We start from the raw sequence: 13301 nt of genomic DNA, 5'->3' as shown, positions 1-13301 counted from the left end.
TCTAAATAACTCAGGTAAATCGTTTTAAAGAGAGGCCTTGCTTTTGTATGCTGAATGGATATAAAAATAATTTAAATTAATAATTATTTACTATTTGTTAGAATGCCGAAGAATGAAACAAATGACTTGCGAATATATATTTAAAAGGAGTTAATTGATTAAGCCCGCTACGCTTCTAGCATATTTGGGCATTTGTGGGGGAAAATGGACGGGCGGGTGTTCGAAACTAGTTCGAAAAACTATTTTGAAACTTTCGATACTATCGGTGTACATTAATATATTCAAACGTGTTTCTTTGAAATGAAAAACTTTTTGCCGTAATCATATTTTTCAAAACACACCAACTCTGATAATAGTACGGATATTTACATTAATATTACACCGATGTATTTCACATCTTATTTTTATTCTTTGTAGTTTCAATCCACAAAAAAAATATGAACGCCGCCTAATTTACTTTTTTGTAAGCAAGTACTCGAAAACATTTTTGAATATACTGTCCATGCGGTTTCATTCGAGTTCGCAAGAGTAACCCATCTTCGCCGTGAATACAACTGATTTATCTATGGTTCTAGTGTATGCAATGGCGTGGGGCCTATTGTAGCCTTAATGTTTATTTCGTTAATTGTGTTAACTTCGATCTAAACTAAGTGAAAAACACTGTGAATCGTGTTCGTTAATTATATTTGAACTAAATATATCTGTTCGGCCGCGTTATAGCGTGTAATTCAGTGCCAGTGATAAACTTTAACACAAGCGTCATCTGACTGGATCCATTGTTGTTTCCCGCCATTGTGGGTGCTGGCCCTTATGTGAATTTCATGTCGAGACTCTGTGGCGATTCATTTGACTGTCGTTTGTGTAAAAATTACGACTACTGAAAAGCAAATACATCGTAGTTATGTCATTACTCGGTAATGGCATCGAATTCTTAGAGATTGACGACTACAACGACAGCGAGGGCGGCGGTGTGGATCATAGGATTTCCAGGTACGTTTTCCCGGCGGTCTACCGCTCTCGTGTCTTTCTGCCATAACATGCACCTGTTCAAATGTTCGCAAAAGCCCTTCCAAAAGTTAAGTTACACTAATAGGACGTTTGTATGCACCAGAATGATGGATTTGACGCCCTGGCAATGCGTTTAATTACCGGTCTGTTGGTCAGCTGTTGGGCCGCCATGTTTAGACATCGGCTTTTGCCGTATTTGTAGTGAGCGTAGGTCATTCATAAACATGTGCGCTATGGCTGTGTTTCATAATCTGATGAATTCCTGTAATTGCGCGAATTTTTGTAGAATTACTCCAATAAAGGCTAATCGCCGTGTGTTTACATAGCGAGCGTAGTATAACGCCCATTTCTTGAATGAATTTAGCCGTAGTACGTACACGCAAATACCTATCTCGGGTACACGTAGGATTCGCGCGCCCGGCCTCCGGTACTATTTGGCGCCAACCGCCTGTCGGCTGTTGGAGTCGAGTCATCGTGCCTGCGCCCCGTGTTGCTATTGCATGTAGCTGTACTGTACTCGGCACTGCTGACTCGAGGCCGGAATTACACCAGCTGAGACAATGCCCGAGTGCATACGGTCGGGTGCCCGGCTAATGTATTGTGATTACTACTTACTACAGTTAGTACTCGGCCTAGTGTTTCGGGCGAAACAGTGAAAATAATCATGCCTAAACCTCTCGGCCGAGTAGCGAAGCGAATGACTCGGCCCAGCACTCAGCAGGTGCACATTGCACTAGTTATGCCGGTTCTGCTTCTCTGTCCTAGTACCCGCTAGTAGCTAGTAGCCGAGTGCGACAATGAGACCCGCATCCTTTGCCATGTGCTTTGCGGTGTTATCAAATACTGCATTCTTTCCCTTGTATTTGTATTGTTCGCCGCACTCGCACTACTCGCTACAAATACTATTATTACTAATTCCGAGATTATTCCGTTTTATCTAATAGGCAATACTATTATTATTTTGGTTGTAGTATTTTTTTTACTAGTATTATATTATTTACGATTCACAAACGAAAAAAAATAATTTTTGTTCAAATTAATGTAGTGTAATAGTATTTTAATTTAATAATTATTGAGGTAATTTTTGATAATCACAGTTTCTCTACTTCTGCTTTTTTATGTAGAAATTTTACAATAACATTTCGTATTAGATTGGTCGTGATTTTGGCAGATGTCCTCCTTTCCTGATGACGGACACTGTAACGCTGTCCGAAACGTTAAAAAGGAGGAAGCGCAACACGGCATAGTAACCCAAAAATGAATTACGAAAATACTTTTGGAAATCTCAAATCACATGCATAGGTATATAATTTATTTTTAAAAGCAAGATAACTAATATTTTAAACAAGAGATTCTCTAAGAAAACCAGTACTGAGATTTCCCCCACAGTTAAAAGCAAAGCAATCAGAGAAATAAGATCAATCTAAGGACGGGTTGTTTCGGAGAATCTGAACAATTCATCAAATTTCAACGTTCATTTTCAAGTTCTGTGAAAGATTTTTTCAAGTTCTGTTTTTATTTCAGTTTTGTCAAGCAACTAGCCTACAATGATATAAAAACAGAACTTGAATAAGTCTTTCACAGAACCCGAAAATGAACGTTGAAATTTGATGAATTATTCAAATTCTCCGAAACAACCCGTCCTTAATAAATGCATAATTCAAATCAGGTGTGCGGCGCATTCATAGAATAACACAAGAAATGCGGGTGTGGGCGTGTTTCATTATCCAAAAGTCTGATCATTCTTTGCTTAAATTTCAAATACAGAGCTGTGTTTTATCATCATTTTGAAATTTAAATGGGATTGTGATATACGATGTCAGGCAAGTGTAGGGAGACAGAGCGCGTGATAAATTGGCTAGAACCAAAACGCACTAAATCAGGGGCGACATCGGTTTTCATTCAAGTCTTCGTGGAAGGCATTATTTCTAGTATGCATTATCTATTCAGTGGGCGCAGTCAATGAAGTCCTTTTGGCGCCAGATTGCGTCATCGGAATTCTAACAACTTGGATTGAGCGCAAGAATGTCTAAAAGTAGTTACAAACGAGGGATATAATATAATGTACATTATAATACGCCTTCCGAGAAGTTCAATAATATGTAATAACCTCATAATACCATAATAATTAATACTTTATCTGATTTATTTCAATCGGTTTGGTTTCCTCCAATCAATACGGAAAGTTAAACATTCTAACACAAATATAAACGTAGTGTAAAAACGTAATTGGGCCATTCCCCCCAATCAGGTCAAATTGTGTTAGCGCGATTTTCATGTTAAATATTTACTATATTATTGGCATAAGTGGCTTTAAATTGTGACATTACTAAAGAACTAACTACGGTTAAAGTTTCATTTGAAAATCTTTCAGAAATAATCAATATGTTGTGGTCCAAAAATCACTTCTGTGGGACTGATTACAAAAATCACTCCTGTGGATCACAAAATATAGATTATTTCGGAAAAAGTAAATATCTTCAAATCACTATATTATTATCATTACACTCTGACAAAGACACGGTTCTCCCGATACCGATAGACAATTATAATTTGTTGAAATATTTACTGCAAACTAGATTCATTTGTTTTTATCAAATCACCGCTTATATTCATTCATATTCTGAATTTCATTTCGTAACATTGGGAGCGATTCGAATCTCCGTTTTCGGCAGAATTCAAAACAATAACAAACCACTTTGTTCCAAATCAATTTTTCCCGCTCCAGTTTCCGTCGAGAATGCAGCGGCAGTAAACAAAATTGCAAGCCTATTACTAATACTACTTTAACAACTACTACAGATACATCGTGTTGTATTCAAACATTCCGGGTGTATTGTATACCTACCTAAGACCTTACGTTTAGTTTATTCATATCATGTTGTATGAATAAGAATAATATTATTATTATTTAGGTACTTTGTTCTGTCCTCGTTCGTGAGAGTTTGGCGCTTGAAAATAGTGGTATCTCTCGGCTTTATAATGATGGTATCATTATTATTATAATCCACACGTAAACAGTCAACAGCTGTGTAGCAATGATTATCTTCGACGGTGTTGGTATCGGTCGATAACGCAACGTGTTATTGTTATTCGCATTTTTATCGCAAATTACTGAAATACGCGATGAGTGCGTGATGAGCCTCTTGCGTTCATTTATAATTATTAATTAGCTTCAATTGGATTTAATTAAAAAAATTAAAATTAGTATTTAACCCCTAAATACTGAGAACTATTAGAATGTAGATTTTCGTATTACATTCGATTTTAGATAAATTCGCTGTTTTTGAACGCATTTCAAAATAAAATACAGTTCTTGAAATCAGATGAAGATTATTATAAAAAAATTTACACGATAAAAACCGAAGATTTTTACCGTGTAAATTGTAATAACTACTTTACACGAAACTAAAAACATATTTAATTAGACGAAAAATGTTATTGTCACTTCACTCTTTATCGTTTGATGTAAAAAAAAATTAACAATAAATTTAAAAGATATTTAATGACAAATATTTTTCAATTTCTAAATGTTGTTTCACAGAATTTAATTTGTCGGGAGCGTTTACGTTTACTGTACTTTTTAAAGCAATCTGAAAGCGCGGTATCCTATCTTTTTGTTTTGATAATTTTGTAGAAATCCATATTTTAAATTCATCAACTCAGTTTAATTTCCTTGATGTCTAACTCTGGGTTCAAATAACTAACACTCAGATTTGCTTTGAATTTATGTGTCAACATTTTTTTAAATTGTAAGTAATTTTTTTGGGAATTCCGACAAGCGATAATGTTCCACCTACCTATAAATGGATATATTATTTTTTAAAGAAAATTATTTCAATTGCCATTTTTCAAAGTTACTACCTGTGATTTTTCGCGGGTCTGCGCTAGAAATATCATAATATTTTTATTTATTTATTTAGGAAACAAACAGTCATTTATATATTTAGCATAAACAGCAATTATTTACATTATTAGACCAATAATGTTCCATTAATTCTAGTCGTTGATTCAATATTTGCACCTGTACAATATATTTATAAATGACAAAGAAATATAAAGAATAAACATTATAAGTAATTACAAAATGTTATAAAAACAATTAAAGACAGTAAATATGTTTAATAGTTAACCGACCTGAGCCTCAACAAAAAAAAATATATATTTATTCTTTAATCGTCAAACAGAATATCTTGAACTATTATCTATACCAATCTAAGGGCCTATGTCATCTTTGGGGATGCTTTCTGAGGAAAGGAAGGAGTGAACCTGAGTCTTGAAGAGACCCATGTTGTAGGAGGGAGGAAACACAGAGGCCGGAAAATGAAATTGATTATCTGTTCAAGAACGAATTTCGGTATTTGAAAATATTTGATCGATTGAAGTTAAGATACATTGCGAAAGCTTTTTTTAAATTAAATAATCTGTTTTATATATGTATAGCAAGCATCTGGGATTCCGATGACTGCATTATAATTAATGATGGCGTTAAGTGCGCCGCGGATGATCACCGCGGTGATGGCGGTAGTGATTCTAGTATTATTTGGTCCGGGGCCGGGGGGCGGGCGGCAGAGGGCGGGCGGGTCGCGTGCGCCCGCGAACATCAGCTGATGCCGGCGAGTGACGTCACGCCCATGACGTGTTATTATATCGCCCGCCAGACTCGCACTCGCCCATCGTACGGACTACGGATGATACCACATTTTCCGCGAATCTCTGACCTATTTTAGACTCTAGTCTCTATCTAGTGTGCTGTATTGGAAAAATAATATGCCATCACGTGATGAAATGTTACTCCAACTACGAACGGGACATGGATTGAGAAATTAAATAAATTATGCATTTATGGGAATCAATTTTTTTTTCTTTCTAAAACGTGTGATTGATTTTACACCATTCTGTTCAAACACTACAAGCATTCTGTTTTTCATATTTTTTATGTAATCGAATATTCAACGCATACAGATAGATAGATAGATAGAAAATTTTCTTTATTTATTTTTGGGGTATTATGCCTTGTTGCACTTCTTCCTCCTTTAGCCCATGTTTCGAATAGCTTAATGCCGTCCGATACGTTGGCTGAAGAAGAAGAAGTATATGGCAAAATATCCCAAAAATAAATGTCGATAGTACTTTTGGCAGTGAAAATCTCCAATTATGAAAAAACCATTTTCTGTTTTTAAGTTATTGGATATAAACATAACCTTAAAAAAAAACACAATTTTTTCCTTTATCTATTCAATAATATTATTAATCAATTTTGACAGTTGATAATGCTTTCATAAGGCGAAACAGCTGTCAAGCGTAATAATAATTGCACATCGGAACTTGTTTATAAATAACTTTTTTTTTAAAAATTGAATAATAATATTATTCAACATACAAAAGAAAAATAATTTAAAAGTCATTCTTATTTTTAAACTTTATAATTGTACCCTATTTTTGATCACAATCACACATTTGACATCGTTCTTGAAGTAGCAAATAAAATTAGATGACATTGTGATGTGTTTTTGTGTTGTCTAGATTGGGGAGCAACGGAGAGGTGGTGCACACGATGGAGGCAGAGAAGAGAATACGGCGGGAGATCGCCAACAGCAATGAGAGGCGGCGGATGCAGAGCATCAACGCCGGCTTCCAGTCCCTCCGCACCCTCCTGCCCCGCCACGAGGGGGAGAAACTCAGCAAGGTAAAGCACCTTTTTATTAACAGACAGTAATCAATAAAACATTACTGGAGAATTATAACTGTTTCTCGCAGGAGCATGATAACAAAAGAAATTACTTAAAAATCACGTTACATAGAAAATAACTTTCTTTACTTACTAATTTTTTTCAACTGAATGTACATCTACCGCATGTGTCAAAGAAAATGATAGTGTTTGTAAAATAATTGGTTAACCTTAGCGTGTTGTCCAACTAATTTAATGGATTGTTGTTTTGGCAGGCCGCAATACTACAGCAGACCGCAGAATACATCTACGCCCTGGAACAAGAGAAAACAAGACTCCTCTCCCAAAACTGCCAGCTGAAAAGACTAATCAACCAGCATGACGCCGGCGACATTCCCATCAAGAAACGAAAAACAGAAGCCATTCTCGCAGAGATCCCCGAAGACCTCCCGGAAAATGTTACTACAGAATCAGTGGCCATCATATCTGTCGTGGAAAATTCCAACACTCTCCCCAGTTCCGAAATCACAGACCTTCGCCACCAGCTGGAACGGGAGCGACAATTGCGGATTGTGCTGGAAGACCAAGTGCGAACCTTTGAATCCCAAATGTACCCCGACAGCCTGCGAGACTTGTCTCACCAGATCACCCTCCAGTACGAAAACACCGAGGTCATGGATACAGAGGTAGAAGAGGAGGGTGAGGAACTGGCCGAGATGGTGACCCTCCTGCCCGAACCTCCCCTGGAGGAGGAGCTGTGTCCCTCGGAGGAGTGTCTGCTGGAGGAGAACGAGGGTGGGGCAGTGCGGCCGCTGAGTCCCGTCAACATGGTGATGGATGCGCCACGCTCGCCCACGCCACTGCCACTCCCCGCCCCCCTCATAGAGGCTGCCATCAAGGTGGAGCCCAAGGTCAAGGTGGAGGTGGTAGGCGAGGAAGCGGGCGCGGAGCCGTCGCGGCTATACCTGGCCAGCACGTCGCGCCAGAACCTGGAGACCATTGTGGAGGCCATTCGGCACCTGGAGGGTGACCAGCTGTTTGGAGAGGCGCAGCAGGAGCTGCCACTGGCACTCACCAACAAGCCCGACCAGCGCCTGTTGCGAGTGGAGATGAACGACTACCTCCAGTTCCGGCCGCAGAGCCGACCGGGGGTGATTGTGGTGAAACACTCGTGATGGCCGCCAGAGCCGGATGGCAGCGGCTGCTTGTTTGTCACTCCGTGAGATATTCCCACGGCCCGAGCCTCGCTCGTTCTCCTATTAATGTCGGCTTGTTGGTTTTGTATGAACTCGGAATGTGCGCTTTGGACACGATCGTTGATATTTATTTTGTGTTGACTTTAGTTTTCGCATATAATTCAGAATCATGACTATTTAAATTTATTATGATATATCTATTCATATTGGCCGCTCTGCGATAATAGCGCTTGTACCCTTTTACTATATACGTAGGTTAATTCCTGGCCTCGTGCCGCCCAATATCGGTTCTTACTACTTGTTTACGGTTGGTAAAGTAGTCTCGCCAGGAAATGCATTTGAGCTGTCAAGCGCGGCGGGTGTCAGGTTAAACTGACATATACATGGGGAGATTTGTTTAGGTGTTGTTTGAAGGAAAGGTAGGTAATTATAACAAAATATTGTGATATATCCCCTTGTTATTCTTTCTTTACTCTCTCAGGGACGGCCTTATGGTCACGTCTCGAGAAGCTAAACAGATTCTGTGGAAGAGAAGGAGTGTAGAGTGCAGAGTGCAGAGTGCAGAGTGCAGAGTGCTTATCCCAGTCGCTTACTACTATTTTATGGAAAGAAAATAATCTGTACATTTATTATTGATGTGTTTTATTTATGTGAAATTTTAAATTAAATATTTGTTCACCCATGTTAGTTGGTATCATATTACTCACTTGAAAGGTTAAGTAAATTGTGCGATTGGCGCTAGTCAAGTAAGCGAGTGGAATAGCTCAACTCTAGACCGAGAAGGTCTCACTCCCTGAAAGAGTCAAAGACAGAATATTCCATTTTTTTTATTTAATTTTATAAGTAATAAATAGTTTGATCACCCCCGCCCTGCCCCGACCCCACGTTGCGTTGATTGATGGGGGGTCGGGCCTTTGACAGAAGATTTGTTATTTTGTGCTAACACTTGGGGGTCACTACATTTGTGCTAGTGGCCCCCGATGTTCCGAGTATTTTACCAGCTACTTAAATTTACAAATTCATTTCATGGATTACTATGTAAATCACGATTTAGCTTTTAAAATTAAATTTTATAATTTGACTCAAGAATGTATGATATTGACTGCAGACTTAGTTTATGCTTATGACTGGTTTCATTAAAATATCTTAAAAGCCCATGACTTGTTTTATTGCAAATAATGTTTGTTAAAACCTTTTTACAAAATGCCAGCATTTTCTTGAACATTTCAGTTTATAAATTAAATTGTATACAAATTTTGTATTGAAGACTTAAAAATAAATGAAAATGGTATTAATAATTTTAAATCACGCAATAAATTTAATTTATTTTTACCATTGACAGTTTTCTGATAGTATTATAATTATTTGTTCCGAGGATACCATTGTTGTAATTGTAAACAAATTTTTCGCAAATAAATTTTTACGTGATCAATGGTAATTTTTTTTCTATAAATATAATTTTTAAAACAAAAAAGTTTCTACCTACACATATAAGAAATATCCTTAGAATATGTACACTATTTTTGGTATAGAATTCAAAGTTCACAGGCACATGTGAATGATATGTATTACGTATCGTAGAAATACGATGCGAGAGGATATCTTATGGCAAAAGCGAGAAGTGATCCCAGGACTTGAATACACAGCAAAACCACGGTAAGCTTTCTCTCGTGCGTCGGTCCAAGATGAATTAACACAAAGTTGATGATTGTTAAATTATTACATATAATAACATCTTCCTTTTCCTCGTAATCTGCCACCTTAAACGTTTTGATCACAAACACTGTCAATTTTCCCAAAATGTTCAAGTCTTGTTTGACAATCTTAAAGCGGCTTGCTTCTAATTTGTCGATCTTTGAGACGTAGTTTGGCATTCTGTGTCTCGGACATGGCACAAAGTGGAACAGTTGTGGCAATGAATAGAGGAAGTTAAAGATCTGGGGAATGAAGAACAGGATGGTCGTCTTACTGAAGTGTCCCAGTATGCCCACAACGGCAAAAGTCATTCCAGAAAGATAGCAAAATGTATCTCCTACAAACACCTGCGATGGATACCTGAAATTTTTTTTAATAGTAAGTAATAATACATTAGTGGTTATTAATAATGTAATTTTCCTTGCTATTCAGATTTTAACTTACCAATTGTGTTTTAAAAGTCCCAAAGACGTGGCCAAGTAAGGCAATATGATGTATAAAGAGAACTGGTGCGCTTTATGTGACTCTCCAAGCAATTCGAGGATATTAAAAGTTGCTATAGAGATAGCGATTATTACAGACTGGCCCACTTCTAAGCCATTTATTCCGGCAAGAATGTTTATAGCATTTGTGCAGAACACGGCCAGCATTCCCATATAGATGTAATAAAAAAATCCTAGAAGAGAAAGTAAATATTGTTATTATATACATAGACAGGGGTGTCGCCAGCTTCCAAGCTAGGGAGGGGGTCGGGCAGCTTAATTTTTTTTATAGAGCTTACAGGGAGGGAACTAGGAAGTAGTCAGAGTAAACTAGACATATTTACATTCATGCTGACGTGTACCCGGTGTTTCTCGGGGTTATGAAATGTTTATTTGCGTTTGGAAAGATCAAATAAAAAATTCTTTCATATAAAGAATTGCTCATAAAGATTCCTCTGTAATCTCGGAACCCTGTGGAACTATGACATCCCCAACTGGAGTAAGTGAGAAGAGCAAAGGGAGTGGAAAATTAGTTACAACTCTCTCAAAGAGATGGAAAAGCGCCGCAGGTGAAATTTTGGCCATAGTATCCCCTTGGGGTAGGTATGTGGTGTGGGTCAAGGGAGTGGAATATGAATAATTATATTCACAAACATGGGAAAAGTGTCGCAGACAAAATATTTTCTATGGTATTCCCAATTAGGGTAGGTGTGTGGAATATGAATTATCCCATTCACAGATAGGGGTAAAGCCAGAGGAAAAAAATTCTAGGTCAAAGTGCAAACCGACAAATGCTTTTGAATTTTTCGGAGAGTCAGTATCTCAATAGCATTTAGATGGAAATATTTTAGTATTGTTTAAAACGGAAACAGCTTAATAGGCTATGTGAAAATATGAAAAAAAAAATTCTGAGCCCTGTTATAAAAATAACTTCGCACTGCTACCAGTAAAATGATGGTAAAATAAAATTACTGTTAGTCTTAAGCCGCCTCTCCAGCAACAATATTACCGCAACATTTAACCAAATTTTTGTGCAAATATGAAACATTGGGGCAGGACCACAATGTTTTTGTTTTGCGTGACTGATGGAAAACAAAAAACGTTGTGACTCCGACACAATGCTTTTGTTTTTATTCAATGTTTTGAAAACATTTGGTCGCTGGAGACGCCGGCATATATATGTGTGTACAAACGAATCCTTACCTATGTTTACTGAATTTCCGAACAATTCTCTTAAAGGCAATGGGACGACGATAGTTGTGGAGTTTATATTCACATAGTAAACAACCAGCAGAGGAAGGGACGCAACGGTTGGAAGCAAGAGTTTGTGGCGCCATCGTAGGTCTAGGACGTCATCGGCAAACCCCAGCAATAACATGCAGCAAATTGACAACAGAGCCGCCAGTAATTCTGCAAACTAAAACATAGTATTGTTTATGTTTATCAGTGTGGTAGCAGGCTAGTAAACTATTTAGATTAAATGTCACTAAAATGTCCAAAAGATGTTATTTTAGATATTTTGATAAACTTGTTAAATTTCGATGCACGCTTAATACGCAAAAAATAATTAAATAGCACTTGGTTTCAACTTAATTACTACAAGAAATAACTATTTATGTCGTGGGTGACGGTGAAAGATTCAAAGTTCAATTTTTTTTTCAATCTAAGTTAATTTGAAGGTTAGGAAATACGCATAAATTATTAAAATAACCCAAACCAACACCCTAAAAACATATTTTGTTCATGTTTACTTAAAATCCAACCTAGTTGTCTATTAGTTATTATGTTGAAATCAAGTATTGTTTTTAGTAAGAGCCTTTTTACGTGCAGCGGAATTCGACAAGTTTACCGATTTTTTAACTGCTGTTCTAACCTATTATAACTGAAATTCAGTGAAGATTTATTCTTACCTCATGGTGTGGAAAGCTTTCTATGTTTAAAATATTCTTACTAAAAGGAATTGGTATGAACAGGAACACAGTTATTAGAAATACACATCCAGATACAACTCCTATAGCCTCTGGTCTGAAAACATTTTGAAAAACGTTATATCATATGTCAACAGTTATACATAATAATAAATGGATCACAAAGGAGGATTACTTACATTTTATCCTTATTCTTTTTGCACAAATCTATGCCGAAAAGGTCGGCTTTGAGGAACATAGGTTTTATTCTTGAAATCACATCGCACGTTACAAAATACGAAACAATTGACATAATAATAGATACCCCGATAGGAAATAATGAATCTGAATCCATCATTGCTCTGTTGTTAACGAAATGGATAAATTATATTCATCAGCTTATTTCTTTTGAACGTGTCACAACCTCCATAGTGTCAAAGTGTCAAAACTTGTTTACAAACGTCATGTTGAGCAAACCATTGTCATTGGTACAAAATTTGTTGCTGCGAGTCCTTCAGAAATTGTAATTTTGCACACGCAAAAATAGTCTTTATATTTAATATCTAAAGAGCCATTTTTCAAAAAATATTAATTCTAGTCCCAAATAATTATCGTATCGGGTGGTCACCATAAGTAGTTACAAAGCTTTGGTGGGTGGGTTTATTTATGCTTTGGTGTGTGCGTGTGTGGCGTGCAGTCGTGTGGAATGATATATCTATGGTCACGTGACGCGCGATGCGACGCGGCACGACGCGGGGTCGCGTCGGTTTATTTCAGTTTAGTTCGAACGGGATTGGTTCATTTATGGAGGCAAGGAAACCATTATTTGAAATAAACGGTCATTATAAATAAATCCCGAAAGAATGCAAGGATGATGAAAGCCTAATAGATAAAACTGTAAGGGAATCTTAGATGGTTTGGGCAAGTAGAGCGAATGATTATTAAGTGACCTACCAGGTAAATATGGTACTGTATAATATTATCTCCATATACCTATAGTTAATAATAACATGGATCATTGTGAAAATGTTTTATATATTTGTAAAACTAAAAACTTACATTTTTAAGTTGTCGTACCCTTAAATTAAATATACCATTCCTAAGAGAAAGTCCAGTTACATTCAATTTTCCAATTATGTCCTAAATCCTGTATCTAAATTTCGCTAATAAACAATTAGATAATATTAATTAAGTGTTAATCTCAAGTGGCCTATCAGGTAAGTATTGTACTGTATATAATCTCCATAAATAGTTATGTAATAACGTAGATCACTGTAGAAATGTATTATAAGTTTGTACAGCGCCCTTGAGGTGATTTTGCACAAAAACGGCGCTTTGCAAG

At 36.9% G+C, this 13301-nt stretch overlaps 2 protein-coding genes across 2 annotated transcripts; one reads left to right on the top strand and one right to left on the bottom strand.

The window, feature by feature from the left end:
* The first annotated feature begins 569 nt into the window (after window positions 1–569).
* Window positions 570–7870, top strand: crp (transcription factor cropped). Its single transcript, XM_089635880.1, has 3 exons — window positions 570–990; window positions 6535–6697; window positions 6955–7870. The coding sequence occupies exons 1-3, from the start codon at window positions 902–904 to the stop codon at window positions 7852–7854; spliced, it is 1152 nt and encodes a 383-aa protein (XP_089492006.1). The 5' UTR covers window positions 570–901; the 3' UTR covers window positions 7855–7870.
* Window positions 7871–9426: 1556 nt separating this feature from the next.
* Window positions 9427–12425, bottom strand: Alg7 (Alg7 dolichyl-phosphate N-acetylglucosaminephosphotransferase). Its single transcript, XM_089635877.1, has 5 exons — window positions 12160–12425; window positions 11963–12077; window positions 11256–11469; window positions 10015–10246; window positions 9427–9930 (listed from the first exon to the last, which is right to left on the bottom strand). Exons 1-5 carry the CDS (start codon window positions 12315–12317, stop codon window positions 9444–9446), a joined length of 1206 nt encoding a protein of 401 aa, XP_089492003.1. The 5' UTR covers window positions 12318–12425; the 3' UTR covers window positions 9427–9443.
* Window positions 12426–13301: the final 876 nt, after the last annotated feature.

Source organism: Hesperophylax consimilis, chromosome 9 (assembly GCF_061612785.1).
Source record: "Hesperophylax consimilis isolate HC1 chromosome 9, BYU_Hcon_1.0, whole genome shotgun sequence".
NCBI lineage: Eukaryota > Metazoa > Arthropoda > Insecta > Trichoptera > Limnephilidae > Hesperophylax > Hesperophylax consimilis.
This window is presented reverse-complemented; position numbering and strand designations above follow the sequence as displayed.